This window comes from Rhagoletis pomonella, unplaced genomic scaffold (assembly GCF_013731165.1).
Source record: "Rhagoletis pomonella isolate Grant_MI unplaced genomic scaffold, Rhpom_1.0 Rhpom_scaffold_00004, whole genome shotgun sequence".
Taxonomy (NCBI): Eukaryota; Metazoa; Arthropoda; class Insecta; order Diptera; family Tephritidae; genus Rhagoletis; species Rhagoletis pomonella.
In genome coordinates, this window is record NW_023458558.1 from 45,654,598 (window position 1) to 45,681,974 (window position 27,377).

At 33.1% G+C, this 27,377-nt stretch overlaps 2 protein-coding genes across 16 annotated transcripts in view; both read right to left on the reverse strand.

Moving 5' to 3' along the window:
- Nucleotides 1-3,633, reverse strand: part of LOC118737631 (bestrophin-2) — a 50,754-nt gene extending 47,121 nt beyond the window's left edge. For 5 of the 6 annotated variants that reach the window (XM_036468259.1, XM_036468261.1, XM_036468260.1 and 2 more), the window contains exon 1: nt 3,305-3,633. The gene's annotated coding sequence lies outside the window, so the exon portion shown is untranslated. The remainder of the gene's footprint in view (nt 1-3,304) is intronic. The other variant, XM_036468256.1, reaches the window with a different exon arrangement.
- A 2,744-nt stretch (nt 3,634-6,377) lies between these two features.
- LOC118737632 overlaps nt 6,378-27,377 on the reverse strand; it is an 86,320-nt gene continuing 65,320 nt past the window's right edge. For 6 of the 10 annotated variants that reach the window (XM_036468269.1, XM_036468266.1, XM_036468265.1 and 3 more), the window contains exons 4-11: nt 20,703-20,809; nt 14,177-14,286; nt 13,969-14,047; nt 13,720-13,817; nt 11,349-11,543; nt 8,619-8,761; nt 8,374-8,519; nt 7,365-7,476 (exon numbers count right to left, since the gene is read on the reverse strand). In XM_036468269.1, the coding sequence (XP_036324162.1) occupies nt 7,365-7,476; nt 8,374-8,519; nt 8,619-8,761; nt 11,349-11,543; nt 13,720-13,817; nt 13,969-14,047; nt 14,177-14,286; nt 20,703-20,809 (990 nt within the window). Of the gene's footprint in view, nt 7,505-8,373; nt 8,520-8,618; nt 8,762-11,348; nt 11,544-13,719; nt 13,818-13,968; nt 14,048-14,176; nt 14,287-20,702; nt 20,810-27,377 lie in introns of all 10 variants that reach the window. The other 4 variants (XM_036468268.1, XM_036468270.1, XM_036468272.1 and 1 more) reach the window with 4 other exon arrangements.

Consider the following 27,377-nt stretch of genomic DNA (forward strand, 5'->3'; position numbering starts at 1 on the left):
CAAAGCCGTAACTAACTAAAATCTTTTATTGCATAAAACGATTTGGGGCCATATAATGCGATCAAATGCATCATAATCAATTAAAACGTAAATTTTCGATTTTAAGTTAGTTACGGCTTTTTGTATATCAGCGACGATGTCAGATAGGGCCTTTCTATATTAAGGTAACGCTATGTAAGTATACCATCTATTGTGTACGCTCTTTGAACTTTGTAAGACGATGCAAGAAACATGCACATACATATACACATGTACATTGTACATACTCGTTTATCAGGTACTGTCAAAGATTTAAGTCGCTTAGTCCATTTGATTCCAAATACATACTGCCAGCCCTATCACCTTACACATACCTAAATATGTGTGTTTATGCATAGTATATATGTATATACATATATATATATATGTAAGTTAGTATGTATATATAAACACAGTGTACATAAACTTATCAAGAAACACAATATTCAGAGCAAAAAATAATAACATGGCGTAGGGTTATTGCCATACATATCGTACGTTTCATAAAATAGAGATGTAATTCAAAATTTACGTTTTTTTGGAGTTTTCGTAATAGAGTTAGTAAGCTTGATGGGGAGCCTAACGGATTACTAAACTTTCCAAAAATGGCGAAGACATGTGTCTTTCCATCTGCCTTTTGGTTTACCAACTGTATGAATTGATCAAACTTTGAATGCGTTTTCCCACAAATTTTGAATTTTGAAATAATTCTATATATGTACGTACATATGTATGTATTATTAAACGTGCGATATGTATTGGCAAAGTTTTTGATGATTTACGGCATTGGATTTAGCTGGCCATTTCCTGTGATACATTTACTTTAGCAATTTTTTGCGTATTATATTAATTGTAGTACATGCCTATCTTGTTCCATTTTTTAATTTAGAATTCATTTGCATTTGCTTTTTGGCATAAGTAAACAAATAAATGAACAATTATTTGGGGTTGGCAATATGTGAGCGTATCGGTGAATGCCAAATCAGCACAAGTTAATGGTAGATTTTTTTTTAGCGATTTAGAAAGCTATTCCACGTAACTGTTTACATAGATATACATACATACATATGTACTTATATATATAGGTAGAAATACATATGCACATTTTTAAATTAGAGGGTAAAAGATTATTTTCAAAGGAATTAAATTTGCCGGCAGACAGGTAATACCCCATGATTCATCTGTGGGCTGTATTTACTGTGAAAAAATTGTGCGCTAAAAGATTTTAGGTAATTGCTTTCTCATGATAGTTGAAATAAAGCGGAATACTTTAATTACATTGAATAATTCAATTCAATTGCATGAATTTCTACATAAAGAAAATTTAACCACTTTAACTCATTGAAATGTGTCGGAATTTGTGCCTTGCACTGCAAATAAATTTGTTCCGCATGCCGAGAGTGGCGATTTGTTTGGTTTGCCCATCTATGCAGCAGTTCTTGTTGCTCATTTTTAGCTTTCAGTGTTGTGCATTTCTGAACCCATTAGTGCACAAGCATAAGGAATCTACTCAAGTCCCGGCGGAGCACCGATTGGTTTCTGCTCTTTTTTTTTCGATTGCCGCTGCAAATGACTCATACCAAATGGCGAACGAGAGTGTGAAAATTGCCCGCGGAAATGTGTAGCACAGTGGATTTTGATCATTCAAATTAGTGTGAATTAAATTAAAGTGAAAAGTTGAAAGTCAAAAAATTACCAGAAACATACATTCGAGTATGTGTGTACATTCGACTGCTTCACAAAAAAAGTTGCGGTTTTTCCGCCGAGATAACAAAAGTTATTAACTCGAAGATGCCCACCAAAATATTTCGGAAAAATATTAAGATTTACGTGAGCTGGACCGATTTGAAAATACCTCTAAAAATTGAGTTTTTTTTTATGAACAAAAATGGTTTCTTACAGAACTTTTTGGGAAGAATACCCCCAGATGACAAGTTGAAACTAAAAAAATCTGCATAAAAATGTTAAACACTTTTTTCAACGGAATCGTAATAATGAGATTTCTGATGTTGTTTTTTTTACTCTTTTTAAAGATTGGTTTTGGAAAAACTTGAATAACTGAGCCAAAACTATTCCGATTTATACTTTGAGATATCAGTGGATAGGTATTTTTTTATTGCTTTTCCCTACAAAATTAAAATTTTGAAATAATTTTGTTTTTTATTACATTAAACATATTTTATTGTCAAAAAAAAAAAAAAAACTAAAGTGGAGACTCGAGGCATTTTTGTAAGCTTATTTTTAGGAATCCGGTAGAGTATTTTGTAACCTGAGCATAGATTTTCATACATGTACATATTTCAACACACTGTAATTTCTTCACCCGCGACTACTGCCGTGCGGTTCAAGTAAAGGTAAGCATTAAAAAGAAAACTTATTACAAGTTCTTAAAACAAGGTTGAGTTGATCACTCCCTTCACGCTGTTTCTCACTTCCACCGGAAAGCAAACACTCTCGCGGGCTATCTCACTCATGGCCGCATTTCATTTGAGTATCACTGTGAAGTCGCAATTGCAACATGCGATGCAATGATTTAATTATTCATAAAAACATGAAAGTAGCCAGCACTTTGTTGGACGCGTCACATGTACAAAAACACTTTTATAGAATAACTAGTACACTTTCACATTTTACAGAAATACATACATATATGTATGCCCAAAATAAATTTGTCGGCGAAAATCAATAGAAATCACAATTCGCTGCTCGAAACATAAAATCAGCGACAAGCAGACTGGCAGCGACTACCGGAGGAAGTGATGATGGAGGGAACTACAAAGTTATGTATACGCAAAGTTCGCATGCAGCACACAACATACATAATGAAGAAATAGAAGAGGAACGCGTCGATAGCTAAACTAAAGGGATATAAAATAATCAGTCACGCGGTTCACTTACTCTTTTGATTTGTTAACTTTTAACTCTACTCTGCAAATATTAAATAACAGTCTGCTTTTAGCTTCAATAGCAAACTCTCATTTACATTTTTATTTCTTGTTTGCTTCAAATTCTATTCTACAATGAGTCTTGGTGCTGATGTAGGGATTATGTACTGGATTAGCATATCTGACGCTTCAGGTAGGTGACCGAGTCAGTTGTATGGGTAGAATGCCAACCATAACAAATTTTGCGTGTGAATTGGAAATCACAAAAACAAAAGAACACAGACACATACACTCATCCGCGCACACATACGCACTCAACTGCTGCAATAGCAAAGGTAACAAACAAGCCTCAGACGTAGCAGAGTCGAGTGAATGCACTGTTTGCAGTTGCCATTACATACATATATGCTCCCTCCTCAGTTGTCCCCCTGGACTGCTGTAGACATTTGTTTTTTTGCTGTTTTGTTATTCAGCGTAGACTGTTTTTGTACGCTATTACTTTTCCGCTTACTTTCTTATTAAATATACTACACGATTTCGCGCATTTATTTCATTATTCACAAATCCACTCGGTATTAGTAGTATTCTTAAATATGCATTTATTTACACACCATCAAAAAAACATAACACAGAACAACAACGGAACGAATAACGACACTCTCAAACACTGCGCGAAAAATCTGCTTCTTAAATGCTTTGTCCAACCGCTACTCACATCCGCACTCGATTGGCAACGCCAGCTGACTGACTAGACAGTATTTGCGAGCTATTGCGGAAGGCTGTTTATGGAGTGTTAACCCTTGATTGGCTGGCGGTACATTTTGACTTATTTAAATACTTGTTAAATATCACTTGTATAACTTACATATCGTCGTTTAAAGTACAAAACCGTGTATCAAGATAATGCAAAACCGCGTATGTGAAATTGCATAAATTATTTTCTAGAGAATAAAAACACTCATATTTTAAAATGGACCTCTGTGTTATAAAGTAATCATATTTCTCGATAGTATATTTTAGCACGAATGGATAACGATTAAGCCATAAGCTTGTGTGAGCAAATCCAAATTTTTTGCAGCAAATGTTACTTACGCGGCTTTGCATAATGACGATATGCAGTTTTGTACTTTAAACAACGATATGTATGTATGTATGTATTTTAATACTTGTTATATTTTACTTGTATAACTTATGTATGTACATATATGCATAATTAAGTACCCAGCAGCCTAGGTTGACCAACTAACTACTACAATCGCGAAAAAAAATTTGTTATTCACTAAGGCATTCTCACAAGTTTCTGTGAGGGTTTCTGGGAGCGAGAGGGATAGGATATCAATTGCATTTATGGAGCGACACATGATGGTAATTTTTTGTCCGCAGTCCTAATTAAAATAAATATGTACATCGTTCTTCTTAAGCTACTGCAAAAGTTGACTTGCTGTCTACTTTGAGACAAGCGATTTTTGAATCACCATTTACACGGGCGATTTTTCTGTAGCAATGTTGAATCGCCTAGAAAATCGCCTCATGTAAATCGAGCTTAAGGAATAATACCACATTCTGTCGGAAAATCCTATCTTAAATCCAATCCATTGTTTGGTATTGTTCTTGCTGCGTAGTTGTCAAATAATCTCAATAAAAGCTCTTTTGTTAATCACCCCATTTACACTGTCAAATCTGGCATTATTAGCCGTCAAACGTGTAGTGTTTGTTTCTCCCACAACCCAAGAAAAAGTTTAATTCCTTCTCTGTACCATTGTGATCAGTTTTTTCTGCTTAATTAAACAATTTTAATATATTTCCACTTAGTATTTCATTAAAATTTACAAACCTCTTTTCCTTTCTAGCGCCCTATTCTTCGATAAAACTTTGTTGGGCACCGAAAGGTTATCGATTTAATCTGAGGTTAGTAAGGGAGGAATTTGGTATGGCTTACCTGTTTTTAATAACAGATGAAAGTGAGTTAGTGATAATGATTCCCGTTACAAATATTAAATTTTTGCGATTTATTTATTAACTTAAGATTAACCTTAACTAAAAACACATTATTATATGCTTGCGGAAATTTAGTTAGCAGATTTGCAAATATATATCACAATGGATTAGTATATCCATTGCTTACTTTATGTCCTGATATCATACTAATAAAAAATTGGTTTAAAACAATTTTATGCTGGCTGCGGTCTAAATAAGACATTTATGGGGCAAATATATGATAGAATATGTTTCTTTGTGGTCTTTTATTAATTTTACTGTGTGGACTGAATTTAATACCTATCACCTATAGGTATACAAATGCACTAGTCCACAGTTTACGGCTAAAAATGTCATAGCTTACGATATCTCTTTTAATTATTGGATTCATATGACATCTTTGACAGGTTAAAAAACAATATGGCATCGCTTTGAGATCAATAGCAAAGTAAACTAATGACTACTGGCCGCAAGACGGCGCTGTGTAAAACGGAAGTAAGCAAGTAGACGCGCATCGCGGCAAATGTAACTTCCCTGCATAGTTGGCAACGCGAGCACTAGCATTTTATCCAGTGCATCAATGCCGAACTGATTCTGTACTATTTAGAGAAATTTAGAACCATGACTAGTTCGCATTAATTCTCTTTTGCATGCTTGCAACTGGCGAATTTAACACTGCGATGTCCTACGAATTGTCGATTGCCTGTGTTTTCAATTTGAAATTAAATTTGGTTGAATGATTGCAAGAAATGTACACCTCATCCTCTTTTTACGCGATCATTTTTGGCGCGGCATTTTTAAACACCTCCTAATTATTTCTTTACGAAGTTTACCTTTTTTACATTTGCTTTTCTTATAATTTTTGCTGTAATTTTGTAACTATGTTCGCACAAATTGAAACTCTACATTATACCTAATAGAACGCTATATTTCAACTTGAATTGTTAAGAACATTGGAATACTATCGAAATCTTTACGAAGAGGCCAAAAGTAAAATGCCTCTAAGCCTAATATCCGATTATTCTCACAATTAATAGAAATATGAAACATTAGAGCAGCCTGTCTGCGAATTTCCATGGGAATATGGTGCATAATCTCAATTTGTGGTACAGGAACCGTATTGCTTCTGCAGAATCCCGATCGGGTTAGTGGATCTCGACGAAATTTTTCTTAACCTGACGGTCCTGGAAGCACCCTCGCCGCAAATACAGAAGTACCTCCAAGTAGATATCTTTGCTTATAATTTTTCCGACTCAGATTCGTCCTTAAACATTCGTGTCTTGTTAAACTGCATCCTGCAGGCTTTCCGCAGTGAGTTCTTAGCCAAAGCCTCTGAGCAAATCTGAGCAATTCAAGGAAGTTTCAAAAGCCAAAGGCTTCTGACTTCTTCGAAAATTCTTAGACTATGAGCGGATGCAACAGAAAAATAGTTATAAAAATCAATTATTTTGACTTTAGTAGGTACATAATCGAAAACAAAAAAGAACTAAATTTTTGATTAGTCCGACTTTTATTTATTAATTATTTTTAACATAACCATAAAAATTTACGTACATAATTACACGCATATCGTCAGCATAAAATAATTTCATAATTTTGTGCACAGTTTTGGTTTATTTTTTATTTTTATTTTTTGTATTTATATAAAAATATTTTCCAAATAATTCATTTATATTTAAATGCCAATCGAATTCAAGAATTTTTAATTCGCAACTTACTAAACTAATGACTTAATTGTATCTATAGTTTCTTACTTTTATTCATTTTTAAAAGAAAAAATAATACAACTGGGTTAGTGTGCATATGTAGATATGTTTCGGGCTTTCAGTTAGGCACTGTGCTGACATGCAATTTTTAGATTTGCAACTGGTCCAGTTTAGTATTCTAGAATCCAATAGAAGCTCGCTACCTTGGAATTGCTCTTCAACCAAACGGAACAATTTATGCTTGTATACGAATGAAGAAAAGCGATAACACAGTGGCAGCACTGAAAAATTGCATGTGAAAGCAGCGCCTTACGGATTAGTAGGAGCTGGAAGAAGTCACAATTAAATTATGTTAAAATTATTATAATACAGTAGCGCATAATTTTAAAACTTGCATTCACCACATTTTTTTTTTATAATTTGTGACATTGCAGTTACAGGAAGTTTATGAAATTACAAAATGAAATGAAATTTTGTTTTTAATGAATTTTACTTTTTAATTTAAGTACAATCGTTAATGAATAACGCTGAAAATCTCTGGAACATTGCAGCTCATTGAGAATTGAGTGATTTCGTTAGTTTCGGAAAGTATCGAAAGCCAAAGTGCAAGGATAAGAAGAGTGTACAGTAAAAGAGCTGTAGCTACATAAAATTTTTATATACATTTCGATTTATTTCTTTTTTTTAAGATTAAATTAATATTTATATTTTTTAATTTTAATTCTTATAATTGTACTTAACGTTAGCAGTTAGCATTAAATAGTCGAATATTTGTGTGTTACATATTACTGGGCGGTCCGCGGTTGCGGTGTCCTTGCGCTTGTCCGTTTTGCCTAGAGCCGGGACGCGAATGTACAATCGCATAATTGTCATTGTCAATGGGAATCGACCTTCAAGAATACACAATTTTTAAGCAAACTATTTCTGGTTATTGTATATTGCTTGCAACAAATGTACATATGTATATGTAAATAAAAATTAAAATTTGCAGTAGAGTTTTAGTAGTGGGCGTGTGAGCATTGAGTGACATTTGAGTATGTAAGTAAATATTAAGTTGTTGTAAAAATAAAAGAAAATAAGAATGAGTGACATAAATATGTTACAAAGTATTTACATTTTAGTGAAGTTAATATTACCTTGCTTTAAGCTTCTTTCGAAAATTATTAACAAACTATTCGCGTTGAGTGAGAAATAATTTGAGTGAAAACTATGACCGTTAAATAGTTAGTTACAGCATAGAAATACCTACATACCTACAATTTGTGTTATAGAAAATTTGTGTTGTTGTTTTATTAACTTATCTCTCGATTTACTTATTTATTTTTGTGTTTTTTTTTCGTTTTTACTTTAGTATTTGTACTCTAAAATTAGTTGTTAAAACATTTAAAATTACATACACATAAACACATACGCATACACATACAACTTGTTGTTTTACACTGTATGTACTGTACGGTGTTCCGTATAAGTAGTAGTGTTGCTTGTCGGTGGCCTAAATGGCAGTAATTTTTCAAAACAATGACCATTCGAAAGGAAGTGTTTTTGTTTTTTTTTTCTTTTTCAATTTTTAAGTCGTTCGGGCATGCAATGTCTTCTCCATGTTTTCCTTGTTTTTGTTCTTGATTTTTTGTTTTTTTGTGTGTGTGGTTTTTAACACATAGTATGTAGCACAGATACATATACATACATAGTTATTTTTAACGCATTGTTATTTGCTTAATTTGTTTGAAATGGTTTTCTATATATATTTTTTCTTTTAGTTTGTGTCATCTTAATATCTATCAGACCTATTCGAGTGTATCGTTGAGCCACCGCTTGTGTAACCTTTATGCGCGTCGCGCCCATGCAGTGAGTAACGCGATCCATACTGACTACCATGCCAACTTCGGTACGGATCGTATTCTTCAATGATGGATGGTTCTTTTTCGATGATCTAGTTGATTAGTTACAATAACAACCGAGAAAAAAGATGATACACAGGTTAAGTTTCGAGATTTCGACAATGAATGATTTGGTTAGTTGAGATAATTACCTCGGTATTCGCACAACTGCAGCTCATTGCGGTACAAAGGAAAATATTCATCAGCAACATGATTAAGAAGAGCACGCCGAGTGTGATGGCCAACCAGAGTAGCCATGGTGGGCGAATGCCATCTTCACAGTCACCGCTGATTACTGGAAAAGAAGGAGTTTTGGTGGAATTATTTTATTGCAAAACATTGTGAAATTTGATGGATATTCATAGGCAAGTATTTATTTTAAGCTAAAGAACTTAGAGGATTCACAAAAAAGCATCGGTTTTTCTGTAGTTTTAACAGAGCAGTTTCAAGTTGTTAATTATGTTAACACTCGATGTATAAGTGGAAAGCAATACCAATACACACATTTTTTTGACGAACGAATATTGTCCTTTAAAATGGGGAAAAGATGTTTCCAAGGCTTGCCGACCGTAATAAACTTAGGAAAGGTACGGCGTAGAGCAGACTAACTAATATAAATACCGCTGGAAAGAAATGAGATTTGCTCTCAACGACACAAACACATAAATTAGTGCGGAGTAATTTATTCGGAGCAAAATTTTTAATAGCCCAATTCTGTATCGGTGACAAAATTTTTTTTACTGAAAAATTAAAAATGTTTCATATATTTTTCCGTAATAAAAACTGTGACAAGAATTTTTCACTGATACAAAAATGATGTTTGACCCTCCCAATTTAAAAAAAAGCAGTATATCGACTGCTGAGTGGAAGATCGACCTATCTCGGCAGCCAGTTCGAAAACGCCCTATCTTAAAAAAACTTTTCAAGAACGCCCTATTTCAGAATTTTATTGACGGTGATCATATTTATGGAAGCCGAATACGGGACAAAAATAATTTTGCTAATTTTTTCCACAAAAGCTAAGATATCTTAAAAGCTTCTTCAATGATCCTAGATGTATTCACCATAAAACAGTATCCTTATAGTAACATTACAAATTTGTATGATATTCTTCTCGAGATATTTACTGCGCAAATTTCTTACAAAATATTCGTTAAATTTTAGAATAATAAAATGCAAAGGCAATCAGTGGTTAGCAGTGCCCGCTACCATTCCGCAGACCGTGGGGTCAAGCCCGGTTTCCGACCAACATCAATAAATAAAAAAAATAAACATTGCCGCTCGGCCGGCAATGGCAAACCTCAGAGTTTTAATTTTTTTTTTTTGTTAAAAGTGTTAAGCATTTTTTTCATACAAAGTATGTATTTATGTTAGAAATATTTTTTTATACGGAAGCAAATGAGCAGCTCGTTGCACTTTATTATACTAAATTTTATTGAGCTCCAAAACTGCAAATCAAATTTTTTTTAAGATTCTAATTTCGATGAATCTTTGCAGAATTAATTTTCATAGTTTTTGCCAAAACTCGGAAATTTGGATTTATATGGTTCTTGTTGGGAAAAGAGCTTTACTTTCATAAACAAATAATAAAGGTTAAATAAACAAAAGCAAAGTAGCCAAACCTGGCCAATATGTTGAATCCTACTTACATCTTGGTCACTGTATGTGTTCCTCAATTCGAAGTACAGACATTAGAATCGAACGTAGAATTCGAATATGCCATACGCTTTTTGCAAAATTAAATTACTCCGCCCTAAAATACATACATACCTACTGGATTTTTTTTCATGTAAGTACATTTTTTGCACTACAAGGCGGACAAACCTAAGCCCTTCCCTAGGTCATCTTAGTGTTAATTAGATCACTTTTTTATATGCATTTCGATTAATTTTGGAGTACTCCTTGATTGACCCTTAGGCAGTACGCTTTGCATGCGTTGTCGCGATTATCGCAGTGGTGCCCTCTATGCACCAATACTAAAGTGGGGGGCAAATAGTAAAAATCGTTTGGGGCCGGCCATTAAAATGACTGACTTTAGGCGACGACATACATTTCTTAGCTATAATTAGTAAGCAAGTATTAGTAGCCAGTGATTTTTTGTAAGCGAAATTTCTCCATTGAACTGCCCCATTATGGGTTTTTTGAAAATTTTTATGAAGAAATTCATCAAAAGGGACAGCTTAGGGTTAACATTTTTTGTAGAAGGTTAAGCGGGATTCTTAACAGAGGTTCACGAGCGCGAAAACTTACGTTTAAGCTTGAGTTCATTAAATGTATGTATGTAGGTTTCTATCTTGAGTAGTACCATTATAAACGTACAGTGGTGGGCAAACAATTAGTGACGTGACATTTTAACAAGTTGTGGATATTCTTCTTCTGCTTATTTAATGTTTATTATTATTTTTTTGATACAAATATAGCCCATTATTTAACCAAAACGATATAAGTCAAAGAACAAGATTTATAAAAATTCAACGAATTTCAGAAAATGTTCAAAATGTAGCTCATTAAATTTTAGTGTAATAAAGTGTAAGTTTGAAGTATGTAGTTAATTTCTGAAATATTTTTGTTGCCAAGGTAGCCAAAAATCCAAAATTGTGTGGAAAAGCAAAGTGCTTGTTCCAGCAACAGAACTTATGAAAACTATTTCTTGTGATTTTTATTGAGAGCCGTATTCTAAGCTTTATCATGAAAATACCCTAAAATTCGGAATAAGCCGTATTGATATTTAGTCATCAGATTTCTGTAAAATTCCCCGTCTAATATTTTTGTAGACAAAAGTTAGAGATTTTGAAGAATTTAATTTTATTTTCTACAAAATTGTAATATAGGGCAAATATAGGGCAATATACATTTCATATTCAGAAATGGTTTTTACTTACATGGCGCCTTTGCTGGATCAAGTACAAATACAGTGGTGCCTGCAATACTAGAACCCTCTTCATTTGGAGCCAATTTACGATTGCCACCTTTGCTTACACCACCCGCGCCGGCCAAAGCGATCTGTTTGCAGTCCTCATCATCCATACAACGACCATAACATTGTATCACATCGCATTGTAGATGCACTTCGGAGCCTGGTGTGGTGAAAAATTAAAATGGAAATTAAAGATTTATCTAAGTATATCAATAAATTAACAATCTTTAAGTTATTCACACCTGCTTATGATAAAGTTATGTAAAAATTTGTTTATATCTTTTACAGTTTGAAAAAAAAATCTTTTAAGAATAGTAACCTATGATCCGGAGAGGTACTGGTACTGTACTGTAGGAACAATGTTGCAGGGAATGTAAAACTTAATTCTCATGACCCAGGGAGCTCTTCAACTGCCGCCATCTAGAAAACACTAGTGGATAAGTTTTTCCACACAACTGCTAAGTGTTTAAATGAAATGTTAAAACAAAAACAAAAAACAAAGACAAAAGTACAGTGAAACCTCCCTTGGCCGGACACTCACCGTCAGTCATTTTTTGTCTGCCCAAGAGAGGTGTCCGCTCAATGGACGTGAAGCTTATTTTAGAACTTTTTAATGTTTTAATTAATTGAATAGTCACTATTTCTTATTTGAATAAAAGATATTGATATTACATCGTTCAAAGAAAAATGTGCATGTATATTTTCAAAAGTGCATATTTCATTTATGTGCGTAAGTACATATTAAGTAATAACAAAATAAAAATAAATATTACATTTCAGTCCATAAACTACATAAAACCATGGATTCATTACATAAAAAACTGGGAAATTGTCGATTGACGTAAGTTTTATTTTTAATTTTTTTCAGTGTAAGCACCTTTTTCATCAATAGTTTTCATGCTTTTATCAGTAACGAAATCCAACCAGAAATCTAAATTTTCGGTCCATGTATTTATTACTCTATTGTTATAAATTCATCAGAATTGGAACTGGATTCTCCAAGGGTTTCTGATAATTCAAATAACGAACCTAAACCACTGCATAAACCAAACTAAATGTGTGCATAAAAATCACATTTTATGCGGGAAGTCCCCCTTTTCCATTTAGTAGTCCGCCTATGAGGAGTTCGCGTCCGCTCAACGGAGGTTTTTGTTTGACTTGTTATGAAAAGAAATCTTAATGTCCGTTGATAAGAGGTTCGCGTCCGCTCAATAGAAGTTTTTGTGTCAATTTTACGCAAAAGAACTGTCCGCGTCCGGCCAAGTGAGTGTCCGCTTAAGAGAGAGTAATTTGTTCCGAAATTTAAACTTAAAACTTGGTATAGGAAAAAATGTCCGCCCAAGGGAGATGCCCGTCTAATAGAGGTGTCCGTTAGATAAGGTTTCACTGTATATCAAAATGGTACGTGGTCAATTTGGTAGCGAAAAATATTAAAGTATTAAGCAGTGATCACACGATTTGTACATTTGTTCAGATTCGCATGTACATTTTGGCAGCCACAGAGAGGCGTTGTCTAGAAATAATGGAAATAATGAATTCAGCTCAATAACAACTTTCCAAACAACACAACTCCTTAACTATGAAAATGTACAAATCTGTATAATGAACAAATCGTGTGATCCCTACTCATAAATAAATACTACAGTTTCGTATGCGATTTAATATTCCTCGCTAGCAATCAACTTTTAATTTATTTCCTTAAATTTTTTCTTTGTTCAATTTGAAAGAAAACTGTTTGACGTTTTTACAGGAAAAATGCTTCTTTTGTTTGAGTAATTTTTTGGTTTTTACTCACTTTCTTCTCTCACTTCGTGTAAACAGTTTTTTTCAATCGAAAGTCTGCTAGGTATAGAAAAAAATTTTTTCACAAAAAAAAAAAAAAAATTGCCGACACTTTTGTTAAGTAATCAGGTGTCACATCTTTGAATTTCATACAGATCAGTAACGGCCGTCAAAGGGTTAATATACACCTAGAAAAAATCAAGCTAAAATATTTCTCTCAAAGGAATATATCTAGCGGACTTTTTTCTGAGTGTAGAAAAGCCCTAACTCATTTTCTTTCGAAATTCAACTTTGTAAAAAGGTTTCGAGATTACTCACTAAATGCCTTATAGAATTTATAAACATATACTTTTTAGATAGCGCCTTTCTATAATGTAGAGTCTATATTAATTTAACTAAATTCTTATTTATAACTGAAAAAACCTCGCTGAAAGTGCTTAGCGAAAAAATTAAAAAATTATATGGTAAAGTAAAATTAACCAAAAAAATACGTGTGAAAATTTTTATCTTAAAACTCTCTCTGTTAAAGAAACAATTTGTGTTTATAGTCTTACCTTCTGGAAATTTGAACATCGAATTAAGTGTCGCTTCAGCGCTGTGCCCATCAGGGGTTGGCAAAAAACGAGAAATAATAGCCTCATCCACGGGACAGCTGTGAATATACATAAGCATGAAAAAATATGAAAAATTATCTGAAGCTGATTTTTAATTTTTACATAGTGTGAATACTAATTAACAAAGATTTGTACTACATAACAAAATAAAAGCTATGCCAGATTATATAAGTATATATTACAACTCACCCTCTGTCATCAATTAGCGGTATACTGATATTCTTCTTGTCAAAAGCGAAACAGTTTGCGACTCTTATGCCATAAGTACCTTAAGATGAAAAATAAAAACAGTAAATGAAATAAGTATCATTCTCCAAGTAAATAATATATTTACGCATCGGAAAGGTTTTAATAACCAAAACCGTTATGAGCAGAATGCAATTAAAAAATTAATTACCATTTGGCTTCGTTAATTCTGCGCGGATTTTATACTCATGGCCATAAACCGTTTCACGTACACGACGATCATTCTCCAAGAACTTCAAGATGACATGCGCATTGTCATCGCTGGTCACAGCGAAGCGAACGAAATGGAAAATAGAAAAAAAAAGAGTAACAAAAAAGCATATGAATAAAATGCTGGTAAATCAGAATAGCTATCTGGTATTATAATTTCGAATTAGAACTTTTTAAGCTACTCCTACTGCAGGGACTGTTAAAAAACTTCTTATTTTTTTTTTCTTTTTTACATGCTACAACTGCGTAGAGTGTTGCGGAGCTGTAATATGTATTTTGTTATGAAATTTATGTAGCAACAACAACAACGACTATTGCTGCAGTATGCAACTGGTAATTAAATGTACGCAATTACTGCGGCCTAAGCCCGCTAACTTTTTTGTGGTTTCTACCTGCAGCATAAGAATTATGTAATTTTTGTGCAATGAAAACGAGAATGCGGCGAGCGAGTTGAACGCACTGCGATGTTACAGATGGGCAAATAGTTAAATGTTACTAAAAGTTGCGGAAGAGCGGATCATGACAAAAGAAAGATGCAAAACAATTATATTAAAAACCAACAAAAACTAAAAATCATTTATGAAAACATGCAACACACACGGAAATACGAACAAACCAAGCATACATACATACGTACTTCACATGCAGTGCAACGCCATCGCCGCCAGCGCATTTTAGCAATTTAACAGAGCATAAAATTTGAATGAAATTGAGTAATAATAAAAACTTTATCTATTTTTTGTGTGTTGGCAATTTCGCGAATGCACGCAAATGTGACTGGCAATAAAGTGGAAATTGAACAAAAAGCAATGGCTGCGTTGCCTAACAACAAAAGACTTAAGCCACAAACCTGAAAAACGAAAATCCTCTACGTTGTGGTTTCGATATTTTAATGACTGGCTTTAGCCACAGTGCGAACAAATCAATCAACTTCCTATGAAAAGAAAATTCAACAATAAGTGCGTGCGCTTATTTCAACGCAATTGAATTTTCTTTTGTAAGGCGAAAGACTTAGCCGACCTTGCTTTCAACACTTTTCGCCAGTTTATTCGCCTTACAAAGAAGAAAGAAAGTGACGCTCAGTCGCATGTGGAACGCATAAAGCATAGCAAGCAAGCTAATAACCGCGCACATTCCGTTTTGATTTAATGCTTACGCTCTTAATAACTTCAAAGGGAGCATAGACTATTTATCATATACATATGTACATATATATTTTGGCACACATCAAAGTCATACTTTTGCGGCTGATCACACAATTCCAATATTCGACAAGAATTATTTTGTCTAATTGACTGGCCTTGATGTTGAAGTTATTTGCTTTGTTAAGAAAAAAATTGTTTAAATTTATTTTTTTTGTTATCTTTTTGTTCGCCAACTTAACGCCTACGCCCGCAAACACATGCTTTTTTATGTAGGATTAGATTTATGTGCTCTGGGGTTCTTATTTCTATACACAATAAAATTTCGCATTTGTGTCAAGCGAACAGATGTATGTATATATGCATGTATATACATTAGGGTGGTCCTTAAAATAATGAAATGAAAGACGATCACCTAAATCACGCATAAATATTGGTCCCGATTGTTTAAGGCGTGTCGCACAGGCAACAAAGTACAGATTCCTCTATAGAGACTCAAAAAATTGAAATAATAAACTAGCGTAGCTAAGTATGGGATTTGTAGAAAACTGAAACGGACTATCAACGATATGGTCTTCAAAATTCGAATTTAGTTCGAAAAATTTTTTCGCTTAAAGCCAAAAGGGTGTTATGATGTTCATGGGCGTTTCATATATCAAAAATATAATCGATCCTTTTAGCTTTAACATGGTTTTGAGGTGAACGTTTTAAAATGGTATGCTTAGTAGAAATCGCGAGAAAATGCAAACCATGACAAATCAGATCTCTCAAATAAAAAAATTTTTTTTTGAAAATAATGTCTGTTCCAGCATATTTTTAACTTATTAGTGCAGCCTCTTAATGTCGTGAACGAAATCCGCCCGGTTTTAGAAAGAACACCTCTTATTTGATTTTATGATTTTGTTTATTTTGAAACTTTGCATTGTTTGTCAAGCAACATACCGACGCCCATTTGCATGTGTGCGTTTATCTAAATGAGCACGAGTATAAATAAGTCACTTTTGTGTCAGCCTAAGCCCACACTCATCGAATAAGTTTGAATAAATATGTATGTATGTGTGCCTAGCCTTTTGTTTGAAGTGAATTCAAGCAAAGTTGTTGGACAATGATGTATAAACCATATATATACATTAGGGTGCCCATCGAAGATGTTTTTTTTGGAAATTTCAAGACCCTACCCCCAAATTTTATTCGATTTTATGAGAAATATTATTGCCTATTTTATAGATATTTCAAAGGTCATTCAGAAGTCGCGATCTGTCGATTTAAGTCAGAAAATACGATTTTGTAGATTTATGAGTTTTTGAATGACTAGTTTTGATTAGATTTCAACAGATCGAATGTGATGTGAGAAGAGGATAAATAGGCCTTTAAAATGGTATAGAATAATCTTTTGTCGGACTTGGCAAGTTCGAATTTTTTATCGGGTAATATTAAAAAAAAACATATTTCTGTTAATTTTTTGAATTTTGACCATCGATAATTTCCACACTTTCAAAATATGTAGTCTATCTAAAATCTCTAAAAATAGGCAATAATATTTAACATAAAAACGAATAAAATTAGGGGGTACGGTCTTGAAATTAATTTCTTCATGATGCAATGGGACCACCTCCTATCCTTTAAAAAAATTATTATTACAATCGGTTAACGAGGACCAAAGTTATGCGGTAGCATACATAAGCAAAAAGAATATTCCGACGAATTGATAATCTATCCCTTTTTTGAAATTGATTGAAAATTACGATCCATATTCCCAAATTTACTTTGACAAAACCATATTCATTAAAATATCTAGCAACTTTCCTCTCCAATAACACTTTTTCCCAGGTAGAGTCTGAAAGCCCTTGACAATTTTATCAACACAAGGAGTGCTTGTTACTGGCGAAATTTGGTGCTTTTATAGTGTTTTAAGAATTCTGAAGATTTTTTTGTATTCGTCCTCATACTAGTCTTGGTATTCACTTTCGTATTTCGTCTTCGGATCATATTCGTATTCGCACCTATATTAGTGTTCGTTGTCATCGTCGAGTTCTTCTTCGTATCTATATTCGTCGCCGTCGCCGCACTGTGTTGCGGCTAGTGGAAAAGTAACTTTTTACCGATTATTTTTTTCAGTGTTTTTAATGATGCAATTTTGTCACAGACATTCCAAGTAAACAAAAAACACATAAAGCTTATTTTTATGTTGGCCCGTTGATTTTTAATTGATTTTAGAAGTCAAATATACAAAATTTTCACGAAAAGAGGGGATTTCAGGGCTGTATTCAAAATGATCTCATTTGATTTTGGTGACAGATATTTTGATTCGGAAAACAAATCTGCCTTCGGACAAGTATCTTCTGTAAAAAAAAAGGAATGTTGTTTGAGACATTTTCATATGTACCTTTTTTAGAGCGAAAACCCGACTAAAGGTCCTTTAATTTTGGGTTAGGTAAGCAATATCTAAAAAGTCCCAGAGAGTCCCAGTTCCAAACCACTACAGAAATGTTACATAATTTGTTTTCAACGAACTGTGAAAAAATCAGCTGCCCATACCTGCCCTCCTGGGAGTTATAGCGATTTTAGTATATCACTCTCAGTATTTATTCCATAGAAATAGAACGGAAATTCTCGGAATCACTTATTGAATAATTTAATCATATTGGTTTTCGGGTGTCTTTCCGTCATCCCATGTCAAATTTTTATTATTTTCAGACCGGTTTCGGCTAATCGCCATCTTCAGTGTTTTCTTTTTTGTCACTAATTAGTCCGCATGTGTGTCCGTCTTTATATAGTGTTTTCTTTTAGCTTGTGGTGGTACCTTTCTCTCTCTCTGTTGTTTTACTATTTTATTCTCTCTCTTTCGCTCTCTCTCTCTCCCCCTTTGTTTTTACGTCTAGGTAGGTGGGTGAAATAATCCGTTATTGCGCGCTTATTTGTATTGTTTTTATTTTGTGGTTTTTTTTTTTTTTATTCTACATCTATTCTAGCACTCCACAAAAATGAGCATAACTCTCTTAAAACTGAAGCTATTGACTTCAAACCGGTATCAAATTAAAGCTTTTATTGCCACCTTTCAAATAAGAAATGAAATAGATTTTGGTTTTATATAAAATTTCAGAGTTTTTCAACAAATATCGAAAAATCATAAAAATTTGACGTTTATAATTCTTGTTCGGACCACCCTATAGTTTATTTAAAAAACTAATCATAGGGTATTTATCAGAAATAAAAGAACAATTAAAATAAATTTTTTTTTGTGAATTTTTCGAACAATTATTTTTTTTTTTTTACTTTTGTTGAAAATTTGACCCAACAATTTTTTTCGGTGTAAATTTTTTTTTCACTCATTCTGTTTGGGATTTCATTCTGACCAATCTGTAGAAGTTTCTCATCGATACAATTAAAATTACAGTTTAGGCAATATGATTTCCAAAAAATTCCGGTTTCGCAACACTGTGCGCCGTCTTCGTATTCGTATTCACATCCTTATTTGTCGAGTTATTTTCGTATTTATCTTCATATTCGTATTCTCATTCGCCTTATTTTAGTGTCGTTTTTGTATTCGTCTTCGCAATCATCTTCGTATTCCTTTTCTTCGTATTCATCTTCGTGGTCGTATTCGTCTTCCTCTTCGTCTTCATATTCATGTTTCTATTCGTATTTGTGTTCATATGCATACGGCTTCGTATTTGTTTTAATCGGGATCCCATCTCCAAGGTGTGGCGCTCATCAAAATTATAAGGCAACTGATGTATTTTTAACTAACTTCTCGCTTACTGAATAACTTCAAAGTTTGGTCAAATTTCGGCGGGTACAATTACATATATACATAGAAAGTATAAAATATCGGGCATTGGACGTTCACATAGAGCCAATGTATTATGGTTTATAAGATCCGACGACTTTTAAGAGAAAAGGATTCAAACATTTTGTCAAAGTCCGTTAGGCATCGCGGCTATTGACGATTTGTTACAAATTATCCATTAAAATTCAGTTTTTATCCAAAATTAAAACATCTTACGAAGAACTGTTACAGATATTATTTAAGGTGTGGCACAAAGCATGCTGGGTATAAGCTAATTTTTGTTTATAAGAATAACAATTTTGCCTAAAAAAGGATATTTTTACACATTTTCAAAATTTTCGCAATAACTTTTCGCCCTCTAACGTTTGGAGATTAATATCCACAATTAGAGTCCTAAGGGCACGTACCGAAACGGCTAAGCATTGGGCCATTAAGTTACACACATTCGGCGCGATCCAGTACACGTCTTTTTCATAACCACTTCGAAAATAGTTCGGGACTATTTCAGTATAATTTCGTAACTAGTTCCGAACTATCTCGAAATTACCCTAAACTATTCCCAAAATTGTCCTGAGGTGGGCCTGAAAAAGTCGTGAACTGGTCACGAAATGATCTCGAACAAGTCTTGAAACTGTGCCGAAGTAGACAATTACTAGTCCAAAAGTGATCTCAAACTAGTCCGGCAATGCTCCTGAACTAGCCCCAAATTATCACGAACTAGTCTGGAAATATTCCTGAACTATGTCGTCAACTATTCCAAAATGGTCCTGAAACAGTTCTCAACCAGTCTTAGCTAATCCCGAAATGAACCAGACCTAGTCCTAAAAGAGTCCTGAACTAGCTACTAATGGTTCAGAACTAGTCCCAAAATGGCAGTCCTGAGCAGGTTTCGGAATTATCCCGAACTCTTCCCGAAATGTTCTTGAAATAGCCTTGAACAGACCCCAAAATCTCGAATAAGTCTCAAAACGGTCCTGAAATGGTCTATATTAATCCTAAAATGATCCCTGAACTAATCTCAAAATTATCCCGAACAAGTATCTACTGCAATAGTTGTGAGCAAGCTTCGCAATGGTCCGTAACGAGTCCCTAAAATGGTCCTCAAATAGTCTTGAACTAGTCCCGAAACGATCCTGAACAGATCTATAATCGGCGCCGAAATGATCACGAACTGGTTGGTTAGTCGTTGTGCTACCCAAGTTGACACTTAGGATGCAATTAGCGCATAAAAATGCCATTTTGGTGCACCTCTCGTGGACAATGACATTTCATTCTACCGTAATCAAATAACCTAGAATCGCTTATGGTAGCATTAGATAAATACGCTAGCTGTTTCATTATGTGTTTCCCGAAAGTTGTATGTCTTAAAGAACTTCAGACTTCAGCATTTGCAGAGGAAATGAGTTACTGTTTCTTCCTCAAATAGTAGCGAAATGATCCTAAACTAGCCAACATTTTTATTCTTTGCTATGCACTTAAAATATACCTAACTATCCATATATATACCCAAATATTTAAAATTAAATTCAACTTACCGTCCAAACCCGGATTTTCCACATGTAATAACATAAAACTTATCATCCGCCAATTCCAGTGTTTTATGTACTCGTACCGCCAACTGTATCGAACGTTCCTCTGTACGCTGGAAAATCAAATAAAAGAATACATATGTATAAAATTGTTAGAAATTATATTCAAAACTGTGTGCCAGAAATTAGTTATGTCAGGAATACTATATATTACGGGTATTATTCATATTAAAATATTATTGGGTTCAGGCGAAGAGATAAAAAGGATATATGATTTAAGATGACAACTTAACTCTTCAACTACATAGGTATTTAGTTTATGGTATGAGGACATATCAAGCAAAAAAAATCGTGCGCTAAGGTTTTAGTTTTTTGCCAGTTCGATTCAATATTTATGTATATCCAACTGAACACGAAATAAATTTGCCGATAGCAATTATTCAAACATTTTTTGCACATACATATGTATGCACATACATACATATACATACATACATATTTTGCTGCTCTGCAAGCAATGAACATTTACACGCCTGCCATGATGGTGTGCATACGGTACCATTTCTTTGCCTGGCTGCTGCACTTGTGGCACTTTAATTGCGGCATGATGTAATGGTAGTAATTTTTCAAAACATTACCTTATCATTATCGCCATTAAAACAGTAGTTTGTTTGGTCATTTATTTATGCCCATACATACCTATGAAAACATTATCTTTCGCGTATTTGTTGCATTTATGTATACATAAATCTTGTACGTTTCAAAGTAAAAAAGAAATAGTGAAACGTAAAAGGAAATTGTATAGAAAAAGCATTTGAGGAAATGTTGAAAGCCTTCAAGTGTGACGTTATGGAAGTTCAGTTATAAAAGTGCATTATGATCGTTTTTAATTAGTGTTGCTAAATATACATTATTTTTTAACTTCAAAGTCATTGTAAATTGTGAAATTGATTAATTTAAATTAACTTATGAGTATTCATTACGTAACTTAATTTTTCCCGGTAATTTTTAATGAATTACTTACAAAAAGTTATTATTTTTTGAGTCCTGTATTCTTCAAAATCTGAGTAAAACAAAGAAATAAAACTTAATTTTTTAGCAAGTCAGCCAGTTCGGCAAGTTATTGAAAAACATAGCCGACGAACTAAAATTACATTCTACATCATCGCATCTACGCATCAAGCTCGCCTTTTATACATCGTGGAAAAATGGACGATTTCCGTACCGAAGAATATATCTTTAAACACAAACTATACCAGCAATTTACCGACATGGATGTAAATGGAAGGACCTGTCTGCACTCGATGTGAACAAGTGGCTCAACTTCGGAAAGCAGAGAGGTAATTGGTGAAGTTTTCTTGTCTCCGTCATCAGCGTAGATGGTTACTGCACGGAGATCAACAGCATATCCAATAAGCCAAAACTTCAGCCTCTTTAATGGCTGCGAGCTCTACTTGGCAGACACTGCTCTGGTTTGTCAACCTGAAACAGAGATCTTATGAGAGCTCTCTTGAGTATATCCCACTCGCTGCTCCTAAATTTAGTTGGGAGCCATCCGTGTAGATAGCTGTAGAGTTAACCTAGATGCCCGTGATCGAATCGATCTCCTAACCATTCCTAGAAGGAATACGTGTCGAGAACTTACTCTCGAAATCTAGAGATTTTTGGAAGAAAATCTTATGACACGAGCTCGTAAAAAAATCTTGAGATTTCTTAATAGCGCAGCATTATGATTATTACTAACTGATTTTCTTCGGAAATTTCGTAAAATATTCTAAGTGCGCCTAGTACAATTCATCATCGTAAAATCCACAAGAAATTGGAAAGGGGAATAATGATTTCTCGTAAGAATTCTTTAAGATCTCTATACCATTCAGATTACTTTGTATGTATGGTCCTGCATATACTATATGTATTTATATCTATAATAGACTTATTCAGTCAAAAAATGCATGTACAAAATAAGAAAATCAATTGGTCGAAATCACATAGCAAAAAGAGAAAATAGAATGACAATAATATTTCTGAATTTTTGCATGGTATAGCGAAATGCAAGTCTCTGCAAAATCCTTTTAGGAGTTGATAACAATAGCCAATAATGGAATAGATAGGGTTGCCACAAATCTATGCTTTAAATTGTAGCTACTGTCATAGAAACAAAATATGTATATGTAGTGAAAAGAAAAGGAAATGGAAGGTATTTGAAACATCCCTAATGCAAAAATATTTTTAATAGGGTTTTTTATTTATTTTTTATATATAGTTTATTTTGAATCGCATATTTATTTCATTTTTTGTTTAGCAAAAAGGTAAAATATTATTATTCATGGGTACCGAGAGAAGGTTCTTGAACAATGCTTTCCCTACATACAAAGTGTTATCCCTTAGGATAATAGTGTAAGGCTGCCACTTATTTTCGATTCTACACAATTTATCTAAAACAGGGCAATATGTATATCAAATTAAAGGTATTGTTGAGAACTTTGGCCAGAATATATTATCCATCAGGGTTGCCACGCTTTTATGCAATACAAATTTTTATTTTGTTAATTTTAATCAGCCATTTTTTTTATGTATACACAGTATATATACGCTCAAGATATATACAATTCATTTCGGCGTATTTCGGAATTGCTACCTAAATTTCAAAGTAAAAAATTTACTTAATAGACATCGAAATCCAAATTTTTTTCATTTCATTTTATTGGTTCCCAAAATTTTTATTTAAAGCTATCCAAATCTTGTAAATTTTAAAAAGTATATGCACTCCGGGCAAAGGTCGGTCAACCTGGTACATTTTTTTAATAATCATACCTTTGAAATTTTAAGGTCGTTAAAAAATCCTGACGTCAGACGAAAATACTAAAAACCCTTTTTCTATTTTTGGCCCCTTTTTTGCGAATATATTTCTTTTTGTTGTGTATAAAATTGACTGTGTATTATATGACAATTTAAATAGTTGTTTGCCTTTAGTGTTAGAAATGAAAAATTTCACTAATTATCTTTTGTAATGATGACGAAAATATATAGAGTATGCATTTTAAGTTATGGTATTAATTATTTAGTGTTGTTGTAATAATTAATAAATTAACTTAAACAGCAATTGCTACTTTGATTAAAGGTTTAAACGCAGATGGTATTTAAAAACTGTTTGTTTACTTACACTGTTTGCTAATTGGCCTACTATCCGACCAATACCAATACATAGCAATATGGTGTTTGCAATAGCAGCTTCGTCACAATATATATATATATAGATATTTTTTCAAATGCATGAGAACACATTTATGTCAAGTGAGGAATGCAAAAAACGCAAAATTGAAAAAAAAAATAATAAAAAATTGTACGCCTTTGCGATGCATCATTGACGCCGGCAATTATGGCTAAGGCAGTCGGTGACTGCATCATGACGATAATGATGATAACTGCTGATGAGCTCATAACAAAAACTAAGTAATTATAGCCGTAGAGTGTTACGATAAAGCCATTTAAGTAATAATAAGTTGCCAGTATGAGTAGGTTGTAATATTGCAAAGCGAAATATGGAGCAAGAAGTAGGCAAAAAACGCAAAGGAAGTGAATATTACGTAAAAATAAACCACTAGGTATAATTACTAAATATTGAATATTTGTAGTTGCAGTTGTGATTATTGGCAAAGATTTGTATAGTCTATTTTTATGCTCAAAGTATTTTCCTCAAACTATATTGAGCACTAACCGCCAAAAAGACGTAAGCGATTTTTTTTTATTATTATTAATTTTTTTGTTGCAGAACTGTATCTTGATGATTTAGAAACATTTCTGCATCAAAAAGGAAATTTTGAAAAAAAAAATTTCGCTAACGTCTTTTTGGCGGTTAGGGCTCGATATGTTTACCAATTCGGGGTGAGAATAGTGATCTTCTTGGAAAATGGTGAAATTAATACATATATAATTATATTTTGTAATTTTAGAAAAAAAAATATGTTTGCTCACCGAGTTTAAAAAAATGTTTTCTTCCTACTTTACTCAACCTTAACAAAAACTTTTAATTTCAACTGCTGGCATGTTTAAAAATTTATAATCAAAACTATTATCTTAATCATAATTTTCTACAAGATGTGATGTTATTAATGTCCATGATTTTTTTCATTCATCTAAAAAAGTTCTTTATATTCCTCAATATTTGGCGGTTGTAGGCTGTTCCTTAAGCAACTTAACAACGAATTTGAACTTTCATACACAAACTGCTTATAGTTTGAAAAAAAAAAAGTTTAAGCATTGGAACCGTACGTTAACGATTAAGTATGTAGTATTGGTTTTAAGCTCAGTCGACGAGAAGAGACAAATTTTAAACAAAATAGCTATCTTACTTTAAAATGTAAAATTTTGGACTTGTACGGTTGTCGAACTCACGAATTTGATTGATATCGTCAAAAGTAGAAACAAATCTACATTTTATTTAATTATTTGTTGTTGAAGCTAAGGAAGCTTTTCTATTTTGATGGTCTTCAATGGGACAAACATTATTGTGTGCAACTTATTTTTAACTAAATCAAAAAATACCTCGGGGAATGTAATTGGCTTAGTATCTGGTATACGTATACTTCCTCTCCGTAAAAATCTCTTCACTGTACCACCAACTCTATCGTCAGCATTTTTACTTGTGAAAGGCCAATACCCTTTCCGCTATTATATTAAAATTATCAAAATGATTTTAAATGGAATGTCTGAAAAGTAATAAATTTTTTTTAAAGTCAACTGAACGATACTTTGTTTTCAGCCAGCCAATTAGTTTTTTTTCTGGAAAAGGTAAACAGCTGCTGTGGTATGCTCATTACATTCAGAAACAACTAAAAAATTGTCAAATTTCAAACTAAGAATGCCATCATGATGAACGATAAATTGCTTTCGTTACACCTTTGATATGTACATATATGCATGCACATAAAAAACTTTAAAATTATTGCTTGAGATTATTTTTGTTTACCATATATTTAACTATTTTCCTTATGGGAATTATTGTGTTTTAAATTTAAAGTACCAAAAATGCGGAATATATTAAAAAAAAAAATTAACCACCGTTAGACCGAAAAATAAATTCACAAAAGTATTTTGCAGACGATAAATCTAACAGCTTAACGGCACACAAAACCAATGTCATGCAATTACAGCAAATTTACACGCTTCAAACGAAGCTCATTAAATACTTCAAGATTTTAATTTAAGTGAATATGATTTGCATACATACCATAAATATGTCTGTATGTGTAGTAGCACACATTTCCACAAATAAAAGACTTAAGCGACAAACTTTGCCAGCCAGCAAATTAAGGTTGCAAATTGACTTGCGACAACTACTGTTGACTGAATGAAAAATAGCTTCGCATGTATATATGTATGTATGTGCGTCTGTAGACTCTGTGCGTTAAGGTCAAAAACCATTCAAGTGACAGCAATTACCGCATAGACTACAACAACCATTTGTAAATGACAAGCCTCAACAGTACTGTGTAGTAATTAAAATAAACACAGCTGGCAACCATTGTAATTTTAGGTAGAAGCTTAGAATTTGCAGCTGCGGCTGTAATTTTGATTAGATGGAATTTTCTGCTGATTATGTTCTTTTTTTTATGCAAAGAATGATGAAAATAAAAACGCTGACATAAATACCAAGCTGTAGAAAAATGCGAAATAAATACAGTTCTTCTGTGGAAATACAAAATATTAAAGCTTAATTGAAATTCCTTCAACCGAAGTAAATCTCTAGATACTTAGCGAGATGTTTTAAATTGCGTTGCCGGGATACGCTTTGCTATATTATGAACCTATTTGGGCACCATCATCTATGCAAATTTTTATTTTTATATTGATTCTACGAAGATATGTATTATTGGATTTACGTCAGATATGAAAAGAGAGATTCAAAAATTCGATTTAATGTGTATACGACCAACTAAACTAATTCGCGCTATCTTTCGCCAACTCAGCAGAATGTAAATAAGCAATATGTAAATTATATGGTGTTTACATGAGCCAGTTTTACAGGCATTATTTAGCTGAAAGAAACAATCGGCTGGTGTGAACGACCTTTTAACTAATCGCTTTCAATTAATTTGGGGAACAGGCAACTTTCGATGAAATAAATCGCCTCTAAAATTGCCAGTAACATCGCCTCATGTGAACACCGTTTTAGTGGTTAAAAAACCGACTATTTTTTTCAAAATCCCTCGTAAAATATTTTCCGTTCAGAGAAAAAATATGCCTGTCAAAAGCGTAACCTTTAATATTAGGATTTCTAGATCGCTCATCGCGAAGTTTTAATCTCCATATACCCGTGTGGTCAGCTGATTAAGTTAAGTGACATTTTGAACAGTTTGGGCTACTTTGCTTGTGTCTATTTAATACTTATAATTTTTTTATAAAACTCTAGCATATAACATAATCAGCACTACATAAATCGGCATTTCAGATTTCGTACAAAAATTATATAAATTCAACAAACTTTAACAATTATAACCAAAAATTTTAAACTTTTAAGAATTTTTTTTGGAGTCCATTAAATTGAATGTTTATTTATTTCTTTGGCTGACGGCGTTACACATTTTTTCCCAAATAAAGAATGCTCGAAAATTTCTTTTATATGGAAGAAAATTCACAACATCGTCAGCAAAAAAAAAAAAAAAAATATTAAACATCAAT